The sequence below is a fragment of the Argopecten irradians genome, chromosome 12 (genome assembly GCF_041381155.1).
Source record: "Argopecten irradians isolate NY chromosome 12, Ai_NY, whole genome shotgun sequence".
Lineage (NCBI taxonomy): Eukaryota > Metazoa > Mollusca > Bivalvia > Pectinida > Pectinidae > Argopecten > Argopecten irradians.
Window position 1 is genome coordinate 9300399 of NC_091145.1, and position 27729 is coordinate 9328127.

The 27729-nt window shown below is 34.6% G+C and overlaps 1 protein-coding gene across 17 annotated transcripts in view; it reads right to left on the bottom strand.

The window, feature by feature from the left end:
* The window catches only part of LOC138336961 (hemicentin-1-like), a 71448-nt gene that overhangs the window by 30740 nt on the left and 12979 nt on the right, over positions 1–27729 (bottom strand). For 12 of the 17 annotated variants that reach the window (XR_011210499.1, XR_011210492.1, XR_011210502.1 and 9 more), the window contains exons 2-25: positions 24815–25006; positions 22314–22508; positions 20553–20673; positions 20139–20317; positions 19488–19639; positions 18715–18957; positions 17452–17575; positions 16555–16687; positions 16036–16211; positions 15475–15708; positions 14315–15149; positions 13507–13532; positions 13216–13242; positions 9282–9405; positions 8665–8843; positions 7073–7193; positions 6482–6660; positions 6198–6318; positions 5627–5805; positions 5107–5227; positions 4493–4671; positions 2156–2276; positions 893–1071; positions 179–290 (exon numbers count right to left, since the gene is read on the bottom strand). Coding sequence is in view for 1 of the 17 variants with exons in the window: in XM_069286609.1 (XP_069142710.1) it covers positions 179–290; positions 893–1071; positions 2156–2276; positions 4493–4671; positions 5107–5227; positions 5627–5805; positions 6198–6318; positions 6482–6660; positions 7073–7193; positions 8665–8843; positions 9282–9405; positions 13216–13242; positions 13507–13532; positions 14315–15149; positions 15475–15708; positions 16036–16211; positions 16555–16687; positions 17452–17575; positions 18715–18957; positions 19488–19639; positions 20139–20317; positions 20553–20673; positions 22314–22508; positions 24815–24986 (4232 nt within the window). In the remaining 16 variants the exon portion in view is untranslated. The remainder of the gene's footprint in view (positions 1–178; positions 291–892; positions 1072–2155; positions 2277–4492; positions 4672–5106; positions 5228–5626; positions 5806–6197; positions 6319–6481; positions 6661–7072; positions 7194–8664; positions 8844–9281; positions 9406–13215; positions 13243–13506; positions 13533–14314; positions 15150–15474; positions 15709–16035; positions 16212–16554; positions 16688–17451; positions 17576–18714; positions 18958–19487; positions 19640–20138; positions 20318–20552; positions 20674–22313; positions 22509–24814; positions 25007–27729) is intronic. The other 5 variants (XR_011210497.1, XR_011210506.1, XR_011210496.1 and 2 more) reach the window with 4 other exon arrangements.

The following is a 27729-nucleotide window of genomic DNA, read 5'->3' on the forward strand; positions in this document are numbered from 1 at the left end:
CTTCTTAACGACCAAGAAGGTACACCATTGGAATATTCTAAATCTAAAATCGCAACAATGTAGAATAAGATAACGACACACGAAAGTAAGACTAAAGACACCATGGAACTGCACAATATCTAAGTCTACTGACAACACAACATGTAAGACTAGACCAACATGCTACACAGAACCGTACCACGTGATCTCCGGAGCTGGAGTTCCATCCAGTTTACACACAAGACGGACATTTTTGTCTCCTTCTACAGGTTCATATGATTTATCTAGTGGTTTGACTACTGTTGGTATTTCTGTAATACAATACAGACACTAGTCATTTCAAATATCCCTCCTTGCCGACACCTTGTACAATTGAATTATTTGATTTTAGCTGTTTAGTCTTTCAAAAAATTAAATAATAACTATTTTTGTTGAACATAGGAAGACTTTAGCCTTCAATTGTGTTTGAAGGATACCATATAAATATATATACACAGAATATCATGCAAAATTTCATTAGAACTAACTCTTATCTGTAATATTTGAGTTTTCACTTTCGATGCTAAGTAACATATCAGTTTTAAGGTTAATTTGAGTACTCACTTTTGACAGTAAGTTTCGTTTCAGAGTTTGTGGTACCGACAGATGAAGTGGCCACACATTGGTATTCACCAGAATTAATTAATTTTATCTGTTTTCATTCTATTTTCATCTTTATCATAGACAGATTTTTAAATGATGTTTTAAAGAAACCATAATTATTAAATTATCTGATAATACACAATTATCAAGGAATATTTACTAAGTATCTCTCTCAAAAATCGATAAAAAATTATATTTGAGAAATCATATATGAGAATTCACTTTCTACGCTAAATATCATACCTGTTTTGAGGTATATTTGAGTACTCACTTTTGACATTTAGTGTCGTTTGAGAGTTTGTGGTACCGACAGATGAAGTGGCCACACACTGGTATTCACCAGAATCCTCACACGTTGCCTGTTTGAACACTAGGACGGCGCTACCAGTCTCAGCGTCCCACTCCATAGCAACATTATCTCCAGGGACTACCTTTATACCATCTTTTAACCTTGATGTTTTGATTTTAGTTTATTATCATCATTTTGAATAAACAATCAAACTGTTTTCCATGTTAATATGAAATTGAATAAATTATCATCAAAATATTGGTGGCACTAATTTATTTTTTTAAGTTTTTATACTTAGATTTCCATTTAATCAATCAATAAACATTATACAGTCATGCATCAATTAAATCAGCCTATTTTACCGTGGATGATAAATATGACGTATTATTCTCTGATTACACTTTCATTACTTTATGATTTTTATGGAAGACATAAATCAAGGTTTCTGTACAAATTCCAAATTTGTATATTGTTTTTATTTTGCAGACACATGACATTGCTATGAGCAAGCACATTCTATAAATCAGCACCACAATGAAATGAAATTGAAATCAAAGGTTTCAGACAGATATGGCAAGCATAATTGAATCTGTGACAAATTCCAAAGATTTGTATGAAGATTTTTTTTTCAAATAAACTAATAATGCAGCAATGCAATGGATATGTACATTCCTACAATGACAGTTGACTCTAAATCACAACGGGTGGAATGGTAGACTAAAAAGAGTGTTTTTCGACAACAGTTATCGGCAGAAAACTACATGTACTTGCATTGCATTGTAACATACACTATTCTATAAATCAGCATCCACAGATGGATATATGAAATGAATGGTAAACGACAGGTAATATGGTTTTGCGACTGAGCTATGATGAACAGACATCCGACACAGACAGTAAACTACTACATTACAACAAGCATCATTTACTGAATATGCTTTTTAAATGAAATATGGAACTGAATAGCTATTGCAGCCATGTACTTTTATATATAGCAACTGAACTATGACTTTGACAAACAGGCTAACAACAGTCTTGCAGAGTATACTACTGAATATCAACAGCAAAGAAGAGTATGAGAGATACTAAATTACAACATACACCATTCACAGACTAAGTCTAGACAGAATGATGAATGACACAGGCAATATCATATCATTATATTACAACATACACAATCAGCTCAACAACGACGAACAACAGATATGATACAAGTTGCATAACTATAAACAACAGTTATCATACCAGGTCACTTGAGGACTTGGATAACCATCCACTTGACACTTAAGCCTGAGAGATTGTGAACCCTCCATTACGGAATAGGTCTGTTCTAGAGGCTTCTGAATAGTTGGTTTCACATCTGGTTCTGAAAGGCAAGAACTTATTTGTTTGTTTCTGGTTTTTTCTTTAATCTTTTTCATTTTTAATAACAATATTTTTTGTGCATCATTACGACTGAAAGGCAAAATGCAACCACTGAGTTGTCAGTCATGTTTGAGTAATATGTTCGGTATAAAGACTACTGTTAAAGTTAAAACATGGCTATGATGTCATCTTTTGTTGTCCCCAGTACTTTATTTAGACTATTGTTCAAGTACTTGTTCTGTCTGTAGATTAGTACACCTTTCACTGTACATTAGTTTACCTGTAGCTGTAGATTAGTTTCAACTAATCTACAGTTCCAGGTAAACTAATGTACAATGAAAGGTAGAGAGTGACACTACAGGCAGCATTGTAAAATTGGACAGATAAATAACAAATAAATGTAATTAAAGTCAACATAAATGTAATAAAAAACTTCAATAATACATATTATTACATATTTTCTGTTTTATATATTGATTCATGGACATCGGCATAAATCCAATCACATCAACCACAACGCATAAAATTACTCCTTGTGTTGAAAATCAAGACTCTTTAGTATTTCGACAGCACAGGCATTCCTACAATGATGTTTTAATTTTGAATAATTTCGGTATAATTCCTTATCAAAGAATCATAAAAAGCCTACTGAACAAATTTGAAATTTTAAGCTTTCTTTTCATCACTTTACCGTTTTCACTGAATTTCAATGTAATTTCCTTTAGAATCCACTAAATCTTGATATTATGTTGATGGACCAATCATATTCTTCATTTCATAACGTAGAGCGGTATATTCCAAATTAATACGTTTCCATGGTAATCCTCCATATCTTGTGAATTTCCGACAAGTTATATCCAAGTGAATGGTCTGCCTCTGACATAAAGAGCAGTTAAATTAACATATCACAAAATAAACTCTGTTATTGGAAATTTGATAATCATTTTAGATAGTTTGACTCTGTAAAGATCTGATCTGTACTGTCTGCCATGTTGCCTCTTGTACTGCTCCACTCAGAATGAAGAGAACTCAAACTCACAAAAAATTCTCTGGTAATAACATTGGTATGGAATTTCATGAAAAATTCATGCAATGCATGCACGACCAGAGTAGACATATATTATAACAATTACTGTGCTGACATGTTCAGTGTCAAAGATGGTTGGAGGCCTTACCTGTAGCTGTAGATTAGTTACACAATAGTCATAGTTAGCATTGTACATCAGAGTGCCATGTTTTAAGTAAGAGAAACACCTCTAACTGTAGATTAGTCAAGATAATGAACAATGCTCGGCCCTTCAGGCCTCGCATTGTCCATTATCTTGACTAATCTACAGTTTTCGGTGTTTCTCCTATACATAATGACCTTGACCAATAATTGAAAACTTGGTGATTGAGCTTCGAAAATCTATTCTCAAAGACTGCAATTATGATTTCCATGTCATTGTTGTGTATTTTTTCTTATATTTTGATGGAGACTGATTCAATCCAACCCTTACATCTTATTTGCGGCCTACGGTAACAAGAAGGTCTCTCAACTTATTCCAATGCTTATACGCCTTCATAATATTTCCATTTATGAATATAGTTCTAGCTAGAACCACGCAAATGCTCGAGTGAAATGAAGATACACTTTTTTTCGAAAACCCATTGACATGTTATATAGTTATGTGTTTAGTGGATGTTTGAATCATCTATTATTACTCATTTGTAATCATTTATTTAAAGTCTTCTTGAAAGTTTCATATTCTTCTGAAATAAAGACGGCACGTTTCCTCCTGTTTATGACGTATAATGACAACCACTTGCTCTGGCAAGCAACCTTTGTTAATTTCAAGCTTAAGAATTACCGTTCTCCAAGGGCTATTCCAGTAAATTATTAACCATAACTTTGACTTGGTATCGTTTGACATATTTATAAATATATAAGTTATACTTGTTTATATCTGAAGAAATTTCTGTAGAATTATGTGTACACAAATTTTCAGTAAATCTTTCACAGATTAGTATGGTGATAAATTGTCCAAAATAAAACAAAACTTGTCTTGCATGAAAGAAAGACAATCCTAATGAAATCAACAGATTCATGACTCAGCAAAATGGCGTCAGCCATTAATCACCAAAATAAAATTCCACTGAAATTAGTAGAATGTTCCTGTGTTGGTTTCACTGAATTAGCCCCGGAGAATGATCATAATGAAGTATATTAGTACTCACTTTTGATGTTGACTGTGGTTGGAGAATTAGTAGTACCGGCAGAAGATTTAGCCACACATTCGTATTTTCCAGAATCACCAGATTTGGGATGTTTGAACACTAAAGACGCTGTACAGGTGGCAGCGTCCCATTCCATCTTAATGTTATCACTTGGTGACAGCTTCTTTCCGTCCTTTGTCCTGAAATGAAACAAATACAGATCGGCATGAAATTATAGTCTCCCTAAAGTTTTAAAGAAAAAATATTTCAAATACTCTAGAAAAAGAATATTTGTCCACGATTTTTGACGTTTTTTAAAACTGCCGATATGAGTCTGCTGAGTTTGTTATTTTTCATTCAATCATTCATCCAGTTAATTCATGGGGAGAGAAAAAAGACAAAAGCTAAAGCAACAGTAGGCTTCAAATTAATTTTGTGATCTAGAGAGAGGTAAGCTGATGGTAAAAAGTCATATATCAATCGACCACTTTGATCCCAAGATTGTAGGTACTTCCAAACTATTTGTAGATGAAAATGCTTCAATTACATTATTCATGTCATCCTAGACGCCACATTTAGTATTTAACCGAAAGTACAATTCATTATAACTGAAATTACAAAATAAAATCATATACCAAGAAATTTCCGGAACTGGGTTTCCATCCACTTTGCATTTTAGACACACATTTTCGTCAGATTCTAAAGCATTGTATTCCTTTTCAAGTGGCGCCACCACAGACGGTGCGCGTTCTGGTTCTGAAAAAATATCATGATTTATGATTCAGAAGATGATTTTGTGGATCTTTATTAAATAAGATGTAAAACGAGTGTCCTTAATAATTATAATCGTGTTGAAAATATTATTTACAGGTATATGATATCGTATTCATAATAAATAATAAATAACTTAACACATTACGATGAAGTATTTGAATTAAAACTGTACATTTCATAATCACAATAGCTTAAACAACATATATGAATAGATCTTTTCTTTTTAATTTTTCTTCTTTCGTACTATTAACAACCTTGCTTAGGGACAATGCAATTTCAAATTTATGACACAGATCCGTGAAACAATGGAAAGCAGGAAAACGTTTATTCCTATAGAAGCCCTGAAGGGACATGAAGGTCTTCATTGGTAAAGACGTTTACCTTTTACTGTCATGGTTGTAGCTGATTTGGTTGTACCCACTGTCGACTTGGCCACACACTCATATTTTCCTGTGTTAGACACACTGACACCTTTAAATACAAGGGCAGCTACTCCTGTTTTAGCATCCCATTCAAATGATATTTGTTCTGAAGCTTCCAATGCCTTCCCATCCTTGGTCCTAAACAGAAAGATTTCAGTTTACTAAATGAACATGAAAAGCGGCCTCAAACTTTCAGTTTACTAAATGAACATGAAAAGCGGCCTCAAACTCTAAGTGTATTATGCCTTTTTTTCTCGATTGAAGGTTTATCTTCTCAAAAGATTAGTATTCTCCATTTCCTTGTTTAGTGACTTGTCTCCTAGCTGTATTCGGATTTGTTCTTGCGGATTTCTTTAATTAACTATCTATTGGAATTGAAAGGTGCTACTATTGAATATACGACATCTCAATACATAATTAGTGATGACAAATTACTGAGAATAATACTACTAATTACATACACGTTTATATCTAGACTGACTCATACAATTATTTCAGAGAGAAACATATAAGGTAACCTAGAAACCTACCAAGAAACTTCAGGACATGGGTTTCCCTCCATTTTACACTGAAGACGTACAGCTTCCTTTGTCTCCACAAAACTATATTCTTTCTTCAGGGCATCGACAACAGTTGGTTTCTTCTCAGGTTCTAAAATAAATCGAATCTCGTTTGTATTATTTTCCTTCTTAAGTATTTCATCTTAATGATTAAGTTAAAGTATTCTTGTTTTAAAATGTTATTATGTTATAAATATTTAGCGATATGGTATCTTATGCCATTGGCACTCTGACTTTGTTGTTCGAACACGTACTTTTCACAGAAACATTTGTGGAACTAGATGCAGTGCCTGCAGTCGACAACGCTGAACATTCATAGCAACCGGAATCTGCTTCAGTCAAACTCTTGAACTTCAGGGTAGCTTTACCAGTGGCAGCATTCCATTCAATTCCATGTTTGCTTCCCTGGATCAAAGTTTTGCCGTCCTTTTTCCTGACAAAGCAAATTTTTAAATTTTTAAATGAACAAAGAAGTGTTTAAAGGTTTGGCTTATCAAAATAATGTCCATCTTAATCCACTATGAAATATTATGTTTTTGGTTGCAAAGTCTTTCCAAAACAAAACAATACAATAATTCTAGGACAATCAATAGATAATATAATTTTTATTTTATTTATTATGATTTGGAAGATCTTAAACAATCAATAGAATCGTACATTTAAACGACTTTTATTTTATAAAGTAGTTTACGAAATCAGTTATAAGAAGTGATGTCACTTTTTTTAAAATTCATCGGGTTATGAAGAAAATGCGAGAATTCGCGTAAGTTATCAAATTATTTTACATACGGTACCCTTATGAAAGTAAACAATATTTGAATTGATAATCAGTGCAGGATTTATACCATAAGACATCTGGTGTTGGATGGCCGTCCACTTCACACTGAAGGACAGCCTTTGTATCCGTGGTAACAAAGGAATATTCCTTATCCAATCCTTTCTTCACTGTAGGTACTCTCTCTGGCTCTGCAAGTGGATTAATCATTCACTCAAATAATAAATTCTAGTTTTTAAGGACACAATAATCACACTCATTCCTTCAATAATTCAATTATTATATATAAGGTAGTTGTGAATTCACACATATTTTGATTATTTCATTTATGTTCAGCAAAATGTACGTGAATTTTAAAAATATTCTGTCACTACCATTTAGTATTTTGTTATGATTACTCATCATAGTGGTATAATCTTTATGATGAGATATGTTTTAATATTGTGTTGAGCATTTCATAAAAGTTACTTTTAAGTAAGTGATAACTATTTTTTTTACCAAACATCTTGATAAAACTAGGTTCTACCTAATATTTCAGACGGAACAAGTTATGACACTAATTATTTGGACACAAAATCAACAGTAACGTCATTAGACAAAGAGAAACATACATGAATGCATAAAGTTAATGTTAAGTAAAAGCAATGGAGAGATTAGCCAGCAATCAAATTCACATCACACTATCTAGTATATACTATATGTAAATACAAAAAAAAACCGTTATAATAGATATATACACAGCCATTACAAGTGATGATAATGATTATACTAATGTGTTTGAAATATGATATATGCCCTACACCTTTTCATAAAATGAATTATTATGCCTTGGTTTGATAGATGGAAGAGCCAATATAAATTCTTCATATCTGACTTCATAACTATATTGATTAAATATATTATATTTTACAGAAAACAAATTGAGGCATTTCTTATGGTACAAAAAGACATTTCGATAAAAAAAAAAATATTATTATTTTTTCTTCTAATTATGCAGCACACTTCCTCCCCTGTGAGGCCTTGCAGTTATGAAGCTGGCTTATTGACAAGTGTTATTGGCGGAGCATGATGGAGCCTTTTCCTTGATGTACGTAGGTAAAATGTCAATGTTTCTTATTCATGTCACAGTGACCTTTACCTAAGTGATATATAATATCTTATCTGTCCATATTAATTCAAATTCCAGTACAGACAGAAGTGAAGGACATAAAGAAGAGAAATAAGAATGAACAGGCAGATAGAGTCTGTCCCCTTTGGTAGTTAGTGGTGGACTCATAAATAGTAGCCAGAAAAAAATATTATCAAAGCAATCAGCGTTAAGCTTAAAATCAGAACCAACCAATTGTAGCATTAGTAATTTACCTTCAATACCACCTTCTGTCAAAAATGCTGAAATTTACATTGACAAATGAAATATATTGCATGATTTATAATATCAAAGAAACAGCGGTGGCGTTATCTCGAATGAGGAGGTACCAGATATTAATAGATTTACCCAAACCTATAGCACATGATTATATGAACATATATTCAGGAAGCCTTTTTATGGAAATAAATCTTAAACGTGATGTTGAAGAGTATATCTAAATTTCCTTGTGACTACCTAAAAGCTTCTTGGTGACCAAAGCATTTCACTGACCCAGATTCATGTGAGTGACTTACTGTCTACAGTTAAAGTTGTGGAACAGGAGCACGAGCCTGCGGAAGAGGAGGCGATACAGGTATATTTCCCAGAGTCCGTCAGTGTCAGACTATGAAACCACAGAGTGGACATACCGGACTCGGAGTTCCACTCAGTGGTTAGAGTGTCACTGGTGCTTAGCTTTTTATTATCCTTTACCCTGTCGGAAACCAAACAGCAACTTTTACTTTAACGTGTATATGTTTGTGGACATTTAGTAAGATATGTTTTCTAACGATCAACATGTATGTAATACGGACTCATGTTTGCTTTCTTGAGCAGGCAGTGTTATTTTCTTCAAATTAATTTACCAAATACCTAAAGACATTATTTTCTTATTCAAATAATGATGAAACAGTTCCCTTACATAATGTCCTAAGATAAAGAACATTTAAAAAAAATTAACATTGAATATGTTTATTTTTCAATAACCCATAATTTAAATTGGGGTTTTTTACTTTTTTTTTTATTTATCTCTGTAACAAAAGCAGAAAATTATTGTTTCCCGATAATGAAGTATTTTTGATTGAGAACTGAAGAAAGGATTTTATGATTGGTGACGTGGATGATTTTGGAGATGACCAGGAGGAGATCTTACCATGAGACTTCTGGCAGTGGTTTGCCCTCTACCTGACACTGGATTTTGATGTTTGTGTCCGAGTCCAGACAGCGGTACTCTTTTTCAAGTTTTATAACAAAGTCAGGACTCACATAGGCTGGCTCTAGAATGGGACACAAAGGGACATAACTCACTTTTCTTCCTAATATAGATCAGCACAAAGGGACATAACTCACTTTTCTTCCTAATATAGATCAGCACAAAGGGACATAACTCACTTTTCTACCGATATAGATCAGCACAAAGGGACATAACCCACATTTACCAAATATAGTTGAAAGTGCATATCAGTACAAATTTATAAACTATGAAAACTTATATAATTATATGAAATACATTTGTTTTTGAATGACTTTTTCTTTTTATTTAATCTGTTGCCAGTGTTGTATGAGGCATCTCTACTGTTGAAAATAAAATTTAATTAAATGTTAATGGAAATAGAAAGGATTTAACATGTTATTGGATTTGAAGCATCATTGTCTTACGTTCATTAAATACAATGGAGCACGTTCCAATTGTTTATAAACAAATCAACAATAAAAATCATTTGATTTATTAGTAAAAACTTGAATGGTTGCATATTGATACAGAAAACCACACAATAATATCCATGAAATACTCCAACGTTAAAGAACATACATCGGATCCTCATTCAGTAAATTTCTCTCTTATGTAACAGTATACATGTACAATCCTGCCATAATACCAAAAGAAAAAAATCATACAAAGGTGAACCACAAACCACTAAAGGAGGGAATATATAAAATCGTCGAGATGAAGAAATAAGAGGGCAGATCTTAGTCGACCAAATGTATATATAGGGGGAGTGATCTCTTGTTAGAATGGATTGACATCTGTACGTGTATAGTTAAATGGTATATGGCCTAAAGTGGATCACCTCTAAGGAATGCAAAAACATGCTCAGAAGAAACGGGAAAGAAGTCCACTATAATACAATGTAAAACAAATCCACACATTTCCACATAGGACTATTGTTAAATTATACTGGTCCGTAAATAGTGCAGAAATAACACAATGTCATCAGATTAGTGATTAGAAGTATACCAAGGAAGTCCAGCAAGATGACAAGAACAAACTTATTGAAATAAGAACAAAATATGACAAAAAACGGGTTGGTGTTGTGACTCTTGAGAAAGTACAAGGTGAATGAGACTAGGGGTTGCTAAAGAATAAGCATCGTATGCTCATAGACAACTCTTGTAATACAAATCTAGGCGATACCAGCTGGTGTAGGGAAAAAACTGTCGTACTTTTCTATAGGGTAAACTGAATTGTCAAAACACAAAGGATTGTTATCTCCAAAGAAACAAACAATAAATACTTACAATTCAGAATAAGACAACGTATTACCAGATTATATATAGTTTTATTGCACAAAAATATCACGGAAAAAGTCAGTTAATCCTGTTTAGAGAATTAAAGTACCACACAAGATTAGAATATCAAGAGAAAAGTTCAACCATAAAATTATAGAAAAAGAAAACCAGCAAAGAAATTTGCCGTGCCTTTCATTTAAATAAAATATTATAAGCCCAATACGCCTGGTTAGTACATAACAGCAATTATCCAATGATTAAGAGAAATCAATATTCATTCAAAAAAGAGCAAATTAAAACAAACTATTTAATTAGTAATTTATTCAAATATATAATCAAAATAATCTTATTTTGAAACTTAATATAGAAGCTGCTTGCAAACCCAGTTTAGTTGGCAAAAATATTTCACCCAAAAAATAAAAAATGTCCAAATCAACCGCAAAGAAATTAATGTTAATTGTAAAACAACTGGACCATATACAAGAGTATACAAATAAATATGTCTATATCTGAGTACACAACAAACCACTCGAGGGGAAGGGACATATGTGATAGCAAATCGGGGGTAGGGAGGCCACGCCCTACCATACCGTATTTGGTCGGACCGTCGGGGCGCTGCGACGCTCGCAAATCCTGTATCCCAGTTCCCAGAGCAAAGGTAGAACTAACGTCCATATTTGATAGCAGTTTTAATAAAATAGAGGTTAGTGGGATTAGAGAATGAGGATTTGGACTATGGAAAAGTAATGACGAAAATTTAATGACTGATGAACTTTGATGAAATTATACTTTAAAACAATCAAATCGCAACCTTGAACTATCGCCCGTTTTCAAAACATCACTCATTTGCAAACAATATATAAACGAAAATATTATATTCTCAGAGAGAAATAAAGAACAATTTGTAGCAACCAAATCATCACCACAGCAACCAAGGTATATTCTCAGGAAGAAATATATCTGCTTTCAAAAAGAAAGCGAGTCAGAAAGCGAGTCGGCAAACAAAATCTGATCAGAAATCCAAGCCATTCTGCAGTGTTATTGCAGTCACATTACAGACGCATCAGTTGTTTAAAGCAACAATCCTTGACCAGTTAAAATATTTAAAAAAAAATAAACATAGAAAATGACTTGGAACATAGAACCCAGCATAGAAACCAACACATTCCAAGACTAGACAGCACCGGTCAGAACGACCTCTTACATTTCTCCATTGACCAGTGTGTCCAGCTGATGGTCAGTTAACACGATTGTTTATCCACTTAATCTTCTTCATATGATATGAAGTTGCAAGTGACTTGAGGAATTCCATCAGCATATTCAAGATTTGTTGAAATATACAACGGTTAGCAGATTAGCAGATTTAACGACAGAACTTTCCATTATTTTGTGCTTGATTTAATAACCTTGATGGTGTTTATCTATTACAAGTATATAAGCCCTCTATTTCCGATTAAAATCACTGCATGCTACAGTCTGTAACTATGACAACATAAGGTGTTCACGAAATAAGAGGTCACGTATTGATGGATCATTGATTCTTTATTACCGAATCAAAGGACTTGATACTTGTTGTTTTAACATTTGGTTCATATTCTTGACAAAACACAGTTCCAAATTATATAAACAGAGCAGAGCGATATCTTTAGACAAGTGACTTCCTGGATCAATCACGAGTTAAAGTCAATCAGACTCTCTATTGATATATATCCGGCTAATTCTTGTTTTGAAATATTAATCTATTTATTGAAGTAAGATAAAAAAACCCTCAGATAATAAAAACCTTACTTGAAATTTAAAGATAATGGTAGTATTAATTTAGTTTTTGTTTTTCATTTCGTTTGTACTTTAATAATTGATATTTTCTATCATTGGAATCATTGGAATAAATTATCTATTTCTATAGCAAGAAAGTGGTATGATTAGGAACTACAAATAACCCTAATTGCTAATCAACTAAAACGAAATTCTATAGCTACAAAGGTAATAAGTTTAAAAAGTTTTCATCTAACACACTCAATCCATTCTGAAAATAAATTTTTTTCTCTATCATGCAGCCAAGCTTAACACTCGTATAATTATATATATCTATCACATTTCCACATAGGCATCTCAAAGCACAGTGGTTAAAGATAGCAAAACCGACACATAACTAAGCAAATCCTTCAGTGACAATATACATATGTGGTATACACCACAGGGGAGATAATTCACCAACAAGGGAGGTAACTTATTCACTGACAAGGGGAAATAACTTACAACAGCCAGAAACATAGGAACAGATTTGTAACTAACAACTACCAAAGGGGGAGGTAACTCTCATGTTTATAAATATTCACAGCTTGTACAAAGGAAATGTTATAGGCCAAGGTCGGTTCAAGGTCAACAGGAATGTATAAATCGTGGGATATCACATGTACAATGAACGATGCATTGTCACCAGTTAAGGGTGAAATTTTTCGAAGAGGAGGAAATTTTGTAGGGAATCATAATTTGACAAATATCTTGATCAAAGACAAAGGGACAGTTGCCAATCAAGGATTTTTCACAGAGTGTAGGGCTACATTATGAACTACCTTTCTCTTCAGGGACACTGGTTTCACCTGTGAGAAATAGATCATCATAATTCTCATATTAAAACCTTATTTATTAAATAATGGAAAAGAGAAATATTCTTCAATAAAAACAGTATTCTAAGAGGTACGAAAGCTTTAAGCTAAAGATATATTTGATCAACTGTTATTATCTATAAGATTTCTAAATATATATATTTTTTTATTTTAGATCACGAGACACATTTCAACTGAAGCGGTGGACAAGCAACTTAAACAATGATAAGCGTGACATGAACAAGCTGGAGTACTTACAGGCTTCGGGTTGTTGAGCAGCATCTCTGTAAAAGTAAGATGTAGATTCTCATTAATATTATCATCTGTATGAACATATTGTGAACCAGCTATTCAAATACAGTGGATCTGCGATAATCCATACATTGGCATTCAGGAAAAACTCACAATCCGGATAGAAATTCTATGGATTGATTATTGATTAAGTAAACGCATTATGGCAATCCGGAAAATTCGCAATCCGTACAGATTGGACTGTGAACGCCAGTGAACAAGAGGAATGAAAGACAACCTATTGCAATATTTCAAACTACAATATTAACCACTCATGTTCATACTTAAAAACAGTAATTTATTTTCAACTACGTGATATCTGAAATTCAAGATGTTACACTCGATAGGGCAATGTATAAAAAAAACATTTGGTACTTTGATATTGAATAGGAGAATAAAATCGCTTTATACGGAAGAAGTATCATAGCATTCAACCCGTTACCTAGTATCTGGCAACATAGCGTTAACTCTTTGTCATTCACAAAACTAAATATTTCATTAAATCTTAAATTTGCTACCTTAATAAACAGAGAAACATTAAGGAAACATAACTGATGAAACATTATTATTCCTTAACAATTCGAAAATCTAAGAATTTCCAACCTTTATAAACTGGTGAATGTCAATTCTAAATACAAACATGGCTATCGAATAAAAATGAGCCTGAATGAGTAGGATACTATACACTAACTGACACTTCATGCAGAAACTTTATAACATCCGTTTTTGAAGTTTTTGCTGACTTTGGTTATCAAGTTATTAACAGGATACATACACAGCATCTTCTTTTGCTAGTTCAGGAGCAGCTTCTGGCTTGGCTGCTTCTTCAGCAACAGGTTCAGGTGCAGGTTCAGCAGCTGGAGATGGTTCTGGTACAGCCTCAGGTGCGGGTGCTGGTTCAGGTGCAGGAGCAGGTTCTGCAGCTGGTGCTGCTTCAGGTTCTGCAGCTGGTGCTGCTTCAGGTGCAGCAGCTGATTCAGGAGCAGGTGTTGGTTCAGGTGCTGCTTCAGGTGCTGCTTCAGGTGCAGCTGGTTCGGGAGCAGGTGCAGTTTCTGGTGTCGGTTCAGTAGCTGGAGTTGGTTCAGATACAGACTCAGCAGGTGCAGGCTCAGCCGGCGCTGGTTCTGCTGCAGGTTCCGCTGCTGGTTCCGGTGCTGCCTCCACAGGAGCAGGCTCTGCAGCAGGAGCAGGTTCCTCTACAGTTTCCTTGGAAACTACAGCGGCAGCCTCTGCCACAGCCTCCTCGACAACTTTTGAGGCTGTCTCTTCAGCTGTCTTTTCAACAGCAGATTCCTTCTCCGATTTTGTCACCTCCTCTGCCTTTTTGGCATATTTAGCAGCCAACGCTTCAGCTTTAGCCTCACGTTCTAGCACAAGGTCAGACTTTTTCTTCTCTTTTACGTCAGATAATATAGTAATGTCTTGCTGAATTTCTACTTCACAGCTGCTCTCAATAACACTGCCATTGGGATGAGTCAGGCGGACTGTGTATTTTCCGGAATCTCTCTCGGCGTATGCCCTGGCTATCTCGCAGGAGTGGTAGTTCTTCACAGCAATGATCTTCACGTGACCTTTGTTTGCAAGTTCCTGTCCATTGCACAGCCATGTCACTGAAAAATTAGAAATTCGTATTCAAGTATACTGTAGATACAAATTCATCAGCGGGGATATTATTTGTCCTGGCAATGTTTTGATAAATCCAGGTTGCGAAAATGCCAAAAATGTTTGTGCATCAGCGCATTATCACATCAAAACTTTCCCAGAGTTAAATATTAGCATGAACTTCCCTGAGTCTTTCCCATACCTCTATTAAAGCGGAGTATCGTTTTTCCCGACCACCGGTAAGATAACCTAGTAAAATATCGAAGGAATCCCTTTTTCTCCTTTTGGGAGAAAATATTTCTTTGTATTGTATAACAACATGATATATCTTACCTGTTGGTTTTGGGAATCCCTCAACCTTGCACTCAAAGAACAGCATCTGCCATTCCTTCACTCTCATGGTCTGTGGAAGTGATTTACACAGTCTTGGGGGCTGGTACAGGATATCTCTGGTGTTCAGTGGGACCACGTCGCTGTCTCCCGTGTACTCGGACAGGCCCAATGGGCCAGTGTCCACAACCTTTGTATCCTTATGTCCCCAAGTTCCATAAGATGGTTTTCCATCACCTGGACACATCAAATATTACATCAAGTATTCATGATATACTTTTAATTTTATGGAACTCAACAATATAACACACCAAAATTATGTCACTATCTTTCAACCTCTGTTGATTTCTAATATTCAAAGTAATCCTATTTTAGTTTATTGAATAAAAAACAATTATTTCCCATTTTTAAGTTTAAAAGCAATGTATCAAAAGCAACAGCTTATACAACATTATTTTTTAAAACTTGTATTGGGTCCTGAGGATAAGACTCGAAGTAGCGGAAAAGACCTAGGAAACTGTTGCTCGAGACCGAGGGGTTGAATAGTAAGGATGTGTAACATACCATACACAATCAGTTTGGCGGAGCTTTGGCACCTTCCTGCCATGCTATGGGCCTGACATTTGTAGAGACCAATGTCACGGTGCTCACACTCATGGATTTTCAGGATCACCAAACCTTTCTCTCCAAAATGCATTGTCATCTTGTTGGTTTGATGGATTCTTCGGCCATCTTTATACCTGATTACAAAAAAAAGAAAAAAAATGGTTTCCAACTAGAATTTACAAAAATTCAATATTGGGAAGAGTGCAATTGAAAGAGTTTGATGATTTTCACAATAATTCAATATGGAAAATACCATATGAACCTTAGCAAGTATATACTGCCAACCAACTCTCTTTACTTGCTATTTGAATTCACGATTTCAACACTTAAAAACAAATTCAGGGTGATTAACTTTCGCCAAATAAAAATTAAAATACAGAGATAATTTTCGATGTAATTTTGATGATAAATTTTCGCAATTATACACTTTGATCGCAAATCTTGCGAAAGTAAATTCCACACGAAAAGAGTGCTCACCAGGTAACATTTGGTTTTGGGTTGCCCTTGACGATACAGCTAAATATAGCCGTGCCTCCGAATTCTGCGTGGTTGTGATGCATGTTCTTGGTGAAGTAGGGTCTGCAGTACTCAATACAAGGGTCAAGGGTGGCTGAAGTGTAAAGATTGTTATACCATCGCTTGTATATTTGGAAATCACATCCTTGTTTGCAATATATCTTTACAAATTATTATAGACCCTTACACTCTGCTACCTTCAATTTTCTTATTTTAGTTATCAGTTTATTTATTCTATTCTATTTATTTTTGTGTTTATTTCATTTTGTGTATTTTTTATTATTTTTAAAAAATTTATTTATTGCTTTTAAACACTAACGAGTACAAGTATTTCAACCAAACGGGAGAATATGCATTTCAAAATCACTTCCATCTTTATCAAGATCTGTCATAGATGAGTTCATGAGTTGACTATTGATCATGATTCATGAAACTTACATATTCAAATACATTCATGGATATAATTAAAACTCATAGAGAATTTAGGTAAAAAGTGTTATGTTTCTTGGTGACATGACTGAAAAATAAGGTAGGTTAGTAAGAATTTATTTTTCTCTTTTTTTGAGGAGGGTGAGGAGGTAAATCACTATACACGTAACATTAACTATAAGAAATATATTTCATGGTTAAGGCTGGCTAGAACCATCTTTTCTTGATTACTATGATTTAACATTTTGTCTAGATACAAAGCCAATGTAAAAGTCAAAGATGAATAAAGCATTGAATAACAACTACATTGACCTCAATTTTTGAAACGGTGTGATAAAAAATGCTAGGGTCGAAGGAAAACCTATTGCAGGTGGGTACCTGAAACATACACGTTTTGCCTTATAAAATCTTGAATGGCTGAGTACTCACGCTCGACTTGGAGGTAGCAGGTAGAAATGATGTGTCCCTGTTCATTGCGCACCTCAACACTGTACTCTCCTGTGTCATCAAGGGAGGTAAGCGGTATCTCAAGACTGAAGTGTCCACCCCTCAACTGAAATAAGCCAGGGTACAAACACTTAGTTCACATATGTGTAACGGTACTAGACCGGGTTGATCATAGGTGACCAGGTAGATCAATCGAAAGAGGAAGAACATCTGGCTAGTGTTTAGAGGTCAAACAATCGTTTGGCTGCTACTTTTGCTCTTCTTACAAAATTAGCACTCTTATGGACTTGCCAATCCCTGCTTCAATCAGTGAAATTTGTTGTGTGTTCGGTAGCGAAAACTTTGAGAAAGGAGGGGATATAGCGGAATCGAAGTGAATCGATCATCAGTGACCAGGTAGCTCAATCGATAGAGCATCTGACTAGTGAACCCTGGTCTGGCCGCTACATTTTCTCCTCTTATATTATATATGACATGTGAAATTTTATATGAATTTCTCACTTCAGTAGAATTGATGTTCATAGGACCACAATTTTTAAAATCCAATACACTCAATAAAAGGATACAAATGATATTGTTGTTATTAGTTACCATTCAAAGTTAATAATTACTTCTGGAATATCACCCCCAATGACATAACAGCTAAATCTACATTACCACTAAACTTTACCACTAATACCAAACTCTTGCACTAAAATGACACTACACTAAAATAGCATTACCAATACCATACTAAACATTATTATTACAATAACATAACTGCTTAAATAATAACACGACTAAAATAACATGACCACTAAAATAGCATTACCAATAAAATATTATCACTGAAATAATATTATTACCATTAGATAAATAATACAACAAAACTTATATTTCCACTAAAATAGCATTGCTACTAAAATAATATTTCCACTAAAATAAAAATTTTCCAATAAAACAATATTACAACTAAAATATTATTACTATTAAAATAATGTTACCAATTATAATAATAACATTACCACTAAAATATTATTACTATTAAAATAATATTACCAATGAAATTATCTTATCTTTTAAAATACAAATACCACTGAAATAATCTTATCTTTTAAAATACAATTACCACTGAAATAATCTTATCTTTTAAAATACAATTACCACGAAGATAAGATTCTCATGAATATTAACACTAAAATAGCATTACCACTGAATAATAATAAGACAAAAATTTTACAAAAGAAGATGATGATTATTCCTCACCCTGATGTAGTATCTCTCGTAGATGTTTGCGTAGAGTGGAGCATTATCCTTGTACCACTGCACGAAAAATGGAGGGATGCCCGAAACGAAACAGGTGAGAAGAGCAGAAGATCCCTCCACCACACATTTGCTTTTGAGATGTTCCCTGAAGAAAAACGAGCGGGTCTCGTCCCACTGAGCACTCAGTTTGAGAATGGCCTCGTTCTGCTGCTTATACATCTGCTGAAGTTGGGTCTCGTCACTCTGTTCAAAGGGAGAATAACCATGATTTTAATTCATCTTGTGGCTTTAATACAGCAGATTAATGGTATACACATAACAATTTATATGATTATATACCTGGTAGTCAGATTCAAACATGTTTTCATTTTTTTTTCGGAACTACATGAATAATTATAACCTGAAATGAAACTGGCATTAGTTCATACTCGTTTACTTACAAATTATATGGCATATTTAAATCACAGAAAAAAGATTACTGTTAGCCTGAGTTTATGCAACCTGAATTGCAGAGAACAGACCATGATATCACATACCTTATAATTAGAAACAAGAATGTAAGCTGTATTAGATGACAGGCAAGATTCATAGAGAAGTTTCTAGCAACACGATGCCGTTACGACACCTATTGAAAAACACAGTTCAAGCTACCTTGAAAATCACTTTAGTGTCTAAGATATCAAGATATAATCACGTTCACTAAAGAGAGCCTGCAATACTTCGGTTGACCTATTTTTTTCTAAAAAGAAACATCTGACGAGAACCCGTACTACCTTGAGTGTCATCAGTCTTTTGTCAACCACAGAGTCATCTTCAATCGCGTTCTTGCCAGTTGATGTCAAGAACCTCCTCTGGATATCATACGGTACAAACTCCACTTCATCAAGTTTATTCTGTTGGTCCCATTTCTCATATTGTTCTTTATCTGAAAGGTCACAAAGCGGTAACAAAGGAACCAATCATAGTGATTTATTAACTATCGAAAGGAAACGAGAGCATTGTTTTTTGGTATAATTCCATAGAATATTATTCGAATAGGAAGCTTCACGAGATAATTCTTTGGAGATTGAGAAGAAAAAACCCATTAACCTTGGATATATTGGAAATAGGTCAAGGTCATACCATATTGGCATCAGAAAAAATGTATTACTTGGTGCATTCTTATCGTTGAATTTCAAGTATTTTACTTTAAATGAATACTTCTCATCAATTAAAAAAATCTAAACAATTGAAAATCCTTCAAGCTTTCAAATATCGGCTCTAACATTATGACCTTGACCTCTTGACATGCATGTAAACCTTTTATTTAAGTTGTTCTTGCTTAATTATGTATGAACAAAATATAACCTATGTTTTGATATCAATTCCCAATTTCACTGAATTCTCACTTATTTTACTATAGCATAACGAACATAACTACCCACCCAGAACAGTCACTTTTGACTCTGTGGTGGCGATACCGAGAAAGCTAATGGCTTCACACCGGTAGACGGCGCTGTCGAACTTCCGGACGGCATCCTTAACTTCCAGGGTGGAAACCCCGTCGTTGGTTATCATGACTGTATGGCGAATATCAGACTGAATTGGCAGGTTATTCTTAAACCTGTAAATAAGAATTACCAGATAAACTAAAACGTTTCAAGTATATATTCAGATTATCCTCTCTCAATCGTAAATATCATTTAAAAGTCGATAAAAACATGAAAATGTTGTATCGGTGGTGTAAATCTCTCCCATACTTTGTTTAAATTATATGGTTCCTTCATTTCATAAATGAGTGATCGCAATGACCCCGGGTGGTGGTGAAATGTCCTTGACCTTAATGTCCTTGACCTTACCATTTGATTTCAGGCGTTGGATGTCCAGACGCTTTGCACTCGAGCTTGAAATTGTGTCCCTGCTCGACTTTCGTGTTTCTCAAAGTCCGGATAAATGATGGTTCCTCTTCAAACAGCATGGCTGGAATATTTAGGAAATTATCTTAGAAGATCGTAAGAGTGTACATGCAACATCAAATTGCTTTGCAGTTGACATTTATTAGCATATAAAAACTGGACAAATACAAACATTAAAGCTGTATGGTCTGTCACTTTCGTTCTTTTTGTCATAGTATAAACTGTATAGGTGCTATACACATTTTTCTCCGTCTGTCCCGGGTGTAAACTGTCTAATTTTACCACTTTTTATAAAGTTGCAGCACTGGAAGTATTTTAAATATAAAAGTCAAAGCACAAAAAATTTAACGTGTACACGTAAAAAATAGGCTCGAAAGATGCCGAATCATTCCCAACTCTTCCGAACAACGCCGCGACAATCTCGAAGTAACACGAGAATTATGAAACCAAGAGAAATGTCAACTATTTTTCGTAAACAAAACATGTGGTCGACCTCAGCAGACTGGATCTTCAAAGAAAATAATACTCGCACATTACAATATTGGATACACACAATATTGAATTACGGCAATATGTGAATTAGATGCTTCAAATACTCGCTCTGTGGACATATACCAGCACGATTTGCTCATATTAGCCAGAATAAAAACGTAAACAAACACATGTGCGCTTACGCTAGTTACCTGGATCACCACGTGCAGGACGTGTGGACGTCAGTCACGTGATACGATTAGGAATTCCGACAAACCCGAAGGTATTGAACATCTCGGTGATTGAAGGCGTTTTATTCAAAACCATGAATATGTGATCCCTAGATTTCGGCTCTCTCATAGGCTGTCATATGGTTTTGGGGAGCCAAATCATCAAGATACATGACCGTGTTCAAATATCAAATGCTAAAACGACATATCGTTTCAGTGAAAATTACAAGAAATACAACTTTAAAAACGCGTTATTGATACCCAATTTGAATGACGCTTTCTACATTTATATACGTAATGATAACAAAATTAAACCATTGACGTTGACAAGGTGTTATTTACTTTAATATAATTTCAGTTAGTTTCGTATTTTGCTAGCTCCTTTTTAAAATTGAGATCGACCATGTTTTTTATTTCCATGTGCTCACAATAGGACAGGAAGCTGTTGTTGTATGCTTATTAGCTATTATGTATTTTCAAAGTTCATCAGACGCTTGGTAAAAAGAAATGAAGGCAAAGTCAAGATAAAAAAACCTATCCTTTATTTTAAGTTTTCAGAAGAACGTCAAGTGAGTCTGCAATTATCATGTTACCATATATCCTGTTATTTCCCCGAGGGTCAAAATTCTCACGATTTCAATTAAAGAAAATTAAATTCAAGCAGTTTTAAAATTTTGCGAAATGGCTATAAATTTATTCATTTTTTTATTTTTATTTTTTTTTATTTTTATCGGATCTTTTCACGACCATATTGCTCAATGCTCCGTAATATCGTGAGCAGAATAATCCATTAGCGGTGTAAAGTTGTAATAACTTGTGCCCGATCCTTTTGTAAATTTGTCTGCAATAAAATACGTTTAAACTTAATAGTTTTAGTTGCCTGCCGTTGTGTTTTTTATTCTCCGCTAGGCTTCGCTCCGAAAATACAATATGTGTAAGCGCAGTCTAGCGGAGAGAAATTGTACAAAGGTAGGTAATCCAGTCTATAGTGTATATCACTTACCGTTGAGATCGCCTCCCTTTCTGAGGTGAAAGAAGTCTGTGGATTCCTCCTCCTGTACGCCATTCTGGACGGTTGTTTTTGAGGTAGTTACGGAGGAGGATATTTCGGAGGAGGAGGAAGTGGTAGTGGTGCTTTTTGCCGCCCTTTTCATGTTTGCCTCTTCTACTGCGGCCTTGGCCTGTTTCTTCAACTCCTCTATAGAAGAAAGAAAATTCGCAATTAACAGCGTTGTTCAGTGTTTATACATCCTCGATTACCAGGGGTTGATATCACTATCGTAATATTCATGACAGTGATAGTAGCCCATGGATTATCGAGGATGGTTTTAACAATGTTTGAAAAAACGTGTTATAGAAACAGCATTTGATTAAGAAGGCGTTAATTGTTTGCAAACACCTGCGTGTATGGGTTATGTAGAGCAAAACTTATATGCACTTATATGCGCAATATAAAAATTTAAAGAAAACTTCAGTTATTCTTGAAGCAGAAAAAACGAAAACACCATCAACATGTTACCAAACAAACATTCAAAATAGCATGAATCCTCTCGATTTGTTAACTATTAGCAATCAGATGTATTTATGAATTATAAATGTAAACTTTATGTATTTAGTGCGCAAAATAAAATTATTAGAAACAACAGTTTATTCCTAAAGCAATAAAAAACGAAAAATGTGATGTAGCATTTCAGATTATATAGCTAAACTATAGAGCATTAAGTAGATCATTCATTATGCAGCTTAAAATTCAGCATTTACCAAGCAATTATAATGAAATAGGGGAAACTAGCTAGACAGTAAAGCAGGAACGAATATTGCCGCAGTATAAAGCTACACAGGATGTCTGTAACGATAACAATGACTTTACATGCCAACTAAACAATATAGAGAAGCATGTAAGCTACTAAACAAAACACGGACATCAAGCATTCAATGCTGCTCACCTCAGCATGTTCATCAGCATACGTATGACAATCTTTTAGATATGTTTCAAGTTTCATAAATCACCATTATTAAAGATGCTCCACTGCTGACAAAAGGTATTTTTTCACTATAAAAACAGGAGCAGGCGATTTGGCATTTTTCTTCAGTTACAAAAGTTATTTACTTAACACCATAACCACAATCGAAAAGTTTGAGATTATAATTTTACTTCAAGTTAAAGATATTAGAAATAATTAATTGCATCCCGAAAAAATTCCATGCCACTATATCCAATATGGAATGAAGTACTGATTGCGCATGCGCAAAAGGCAACATAAATTATTTTATATCATTTTTTGTGTTAATTTGGCGTATGCATAAACGATTAAACACAAATTATTGTTCAAATGATGAATATCATTTATGCTCTGTCGGCGGTGGAGCATCTTTAAATGAAAATAAAAATGTTGACAAGCTTCAATAAAATAATATTTTATAAAAAAAAAATGTTTTGTTTTCTTTTTGGCGACCTTTACCATTTAACATCAAATTTCCCACATCAGAAAATACTTTATTATAACTGAGAGAAATAATAGACAATATGAATTAGGTCTTCTCCTATGTGACAGAGAGGTTTGCTGTAAATGAATCTGATCATCATGCTTTATCAATGGCATCTTTCATTTTTTTGTTACATAGTTAGGACCAAGATAATATGATCAGCAAACTATCAATTGCTTATCAATTGATAATAATTACGAAGTGGCAGAAGTGTAACGACAGAGAGAAAACATGCTCTTGATCAAGTTTGTAAAGATATAGAATACCATCTCAGGAAGGGAAGATGATCTTCAACATGGTGGAAGAAAAACAACAAAACACGTAAAGAGTTGTGAACAGATTTTAATAGTTATCCGGTAACATGCTAGGTTTAATAAGAAGCGGTCTGCAAACATGGAAGTGTAATAGAAATAGTAACATGCCGGAGGATCAGATTCTAGGCATTTCGTGGCCCTTTCTGCACAGGATGATCCTTCAGGCTGATCCGATTGTCCCCCGACTGTGTGAGCAGGGAAAGAATAATTGATATCCAACTACAATGAGTTCCAAGACAATTATTCTTCACGTGAATTTACCGTGATTTTATCTCGTGAAATTCACAAATTCACGCGAAGAAATATTGGTTGTGTATTGACCTACTTCGCGGGACTTTGTCAATCTCTTATCTCCATTATTGTATCGCTTCACTGCTTCTATAAAACGAAACATGCAGGTTTTCCATCACCATCCACATGATCCAAAATTATACTTAACAATAGTAGCAAAATTGAGAAAAATCTTAGTTCTGATGTCCTATTACTTGCAGTTTCGACGGACAATGCGATGAAGGAAAGAGGCAGTAGTTCTTCGGCCTGGAACTAAAAGACACCAACCAGAGACTTTGAAGGTGTTGGTTTGACATTCATGCAACTATACCAACTACATAGAAAACAACGTGAACATGAACATAGAACAGTGTGAAGGAGAGAACAATCATGCTGGATACGTCATTCGCGGCTATACCACGTGACCACTGACCGAGAATCGCCACGTCACAAACTGTCGACACTTTTCCATATTTGTCTTCAACTTCACATGTCCATTTTCCCGCGTCGTCGAGACTTGCGTCATGGATTCGAAGGCGATAAACATGAAATTCGTCTTCGTCAGACGCGGATGACGTAGACATCCGGGCAACTTCTTCTGCCATTTTGGGAGATTAAATATGACCTGAAATATTTTAGAAATATTTAGTTATGTGTTCGCGAGAAAAGAATCCACCAACCGGAACTTGTGATCGCTGAACTTTGGTTGAAGTTTCTGACCATTTGTTCCATTCATCCATTTGGTTCGTCAACTTTTAAGGTAATATGCATACCGCCAATGTAGGAGCAACAATGGAAGACACATTTCGTTTTTACAAATATACATATCTTTTCTTTGTTGTCATTTTCTTTCACAAAATGTTATCATTTCATTTTATTCGTGAATAAATCTTGGTACAACAAAGTGTTTCACTGTCCCACAAAATCGTTAAAACGAAGTTACCTCTCTTGAAAATGGTTGTTTTCGTTGATATCTTATTTTAAGTGTATTTCGCAATATTATGTTTGTGCAAAATGCTCGTCATGGTACCTACTTTTCAAAATCTTTTTTTCTATATATATCCACTAAATTGTTACTACGCTAGCGTAGAAGCTTTACTATACTCTGACCGAGACACCGACCTTGGACATTGTGACTGATTAGTGTCTGGTGCTTAGTCAAGGTCAGCGGATTCTAGTGCTGTGGGCCACACGATATTGCTGCACTGTGAAATAAACAGGTGCTAGAACACAGATGTCTGATCCACTCCTGCCTCCCAATATACCTATACAGGTAAAACCCCAACTGTTCTAACAATGTGTTTGATGCCCTTTGTATAAGTACCCCCTCCCCTTCCCCTCCCTTGTCCATGGAATGGCTGCTCCTCGCTTAATGAGAATCATATGAGAAGTACAGTGATAAATAAAACCTCGGCCTGCCATTATCAACACGGTACGAACAGTGCGTCTTCTGGTGCTTGCTGCAAACGTTAATTATTTTGGCGGTATCTTATTTTAGCGATTTTCGCGCAAGAGATTCCCTGCTTGAATATGATAACGCAAATCACTTTTTAGAATATCGCTAGTATAGCAATTGGAGCGAATTCCAGAATCTATCATTGTTCTAACATATTCAAATTCAATATTTGATAGCGCCAAAAATAAGTCCATTCACAATAATATAGTGAGCTCACGTTTTAGCGCTTGAAACGTTATGCATACCGTATAAAATTAAAGATTATGAACAAATTAACCACAAATATTTCTTGTAGCAAGTAAATCAACATTATATATTCCTAGTTGATATATTATCTCACACAAGCAAATTACAAATGTTTCATTGAAATTTTCATTACCAAACCAGAATTACATGGGTGCGCATATTACACGAGTTTTAGATATTGCATTACAATTGGAGAAAATTTGACACTGTGTATGAATTAGGTTATAGGTTAATTTAATTTCAGTTTTAAGTTTGATATTAATTCATAACAGGGGTTAATACAATATTGAAATTCGACCATTCTTAAAAATTATGTTGCATTTAGATCAGTAAGTAAGTAGCCGCCGTAATACACGATACAAGACGCCTGGGCATTTTACGTTACATTTCTTGACGATAGAAACTACTAAGAGTACATGATTCTGCGAGAAACTGACAACCTACAGCGAAGTATACACCATGTAGTTATATAACGTTACGTCTATATATATAGAAATCACTCCGGGAGAACGTGTGATTATAGTCAGACGCAGACAGAGCAGGCCACTAGGGCTTTATCTGCATATCCAAAGAAACATCTAGACTACAAAATACTAGCTTTGATTATTTAGTAGTATATGGATGACTTTCATCATCTGGTTTGAAATTCAACATAAACCTATAAACTACATGGAAATAATGACAGAAACTTGACGCTTGGGCGCACTTTGGCATGCCAGACAAGCCGAAAATCTTTCGTTGCCGTTGTCGCAGTGTCAGAACGCACACCAACCTAATATAATCTGGCCCTAGTTTCATGAACATTCCTGAACACTTAAACTTTTAAATATTGTTTAAATTAAGACCAGAGATAGTTATAATCCGTCATCATAACACAAACCGCGATAAAAATAGTGATTTCTGATGATCGAACATTACACTCTATCTTGTATTTGTAACGCTCGCGTCCCGATGTTCTAGAAAATTGTCAAAAGATTCAAAAACAAGAGAGGTAGAAAAGACGAGTGACTACGGTACAGACTGTGGTTACGGCCAATTACAACAACATAAATACACGTCGTGCTTTTTAGTGTTTCTTTAAACAGACAAGGAGTTGGCGAGGTATCTTTTGCTCATTTCAGAATAATTGCAATATAAGCGTTACATGTCCGACACATTTAATACAGCAGTTGTGTTGACAGTATCATAATACCATCATTGCGATGGACTATCTTGCCGCACACTGTCTTTTTATATGTCATAGTAGATCAAAAACAGCCATCGCACGCATATTCTTCATAGCTAAGCATAATGTTTAATTGACCGACATTTTAACACTGGCACCTAGCGCTCAACCATTGTGGCGTTCCCGTAGGTTTCCGACGATCCGACGATGAATAGCAACTAGTGTCGTGAAAATCGACCGTTCAAAATAGACGTTCCAACCAAAGGTACTAGGCAAGGCAAATGATTATTTTTTTTAATTTTACACGAAAATAAGTTTTGTTACAAAAACGTACATCATTATATATATATATTCCCAATATAACGGTGCCAAGGGTATCACCTTGGGGTTATTAATTTAAGATGTTATTATTGTTTTAGGAAACTTTTATTTTTGTTTCGGAAAGTCCTTTAAAATACATGAAAGGACCATTATAATTAAA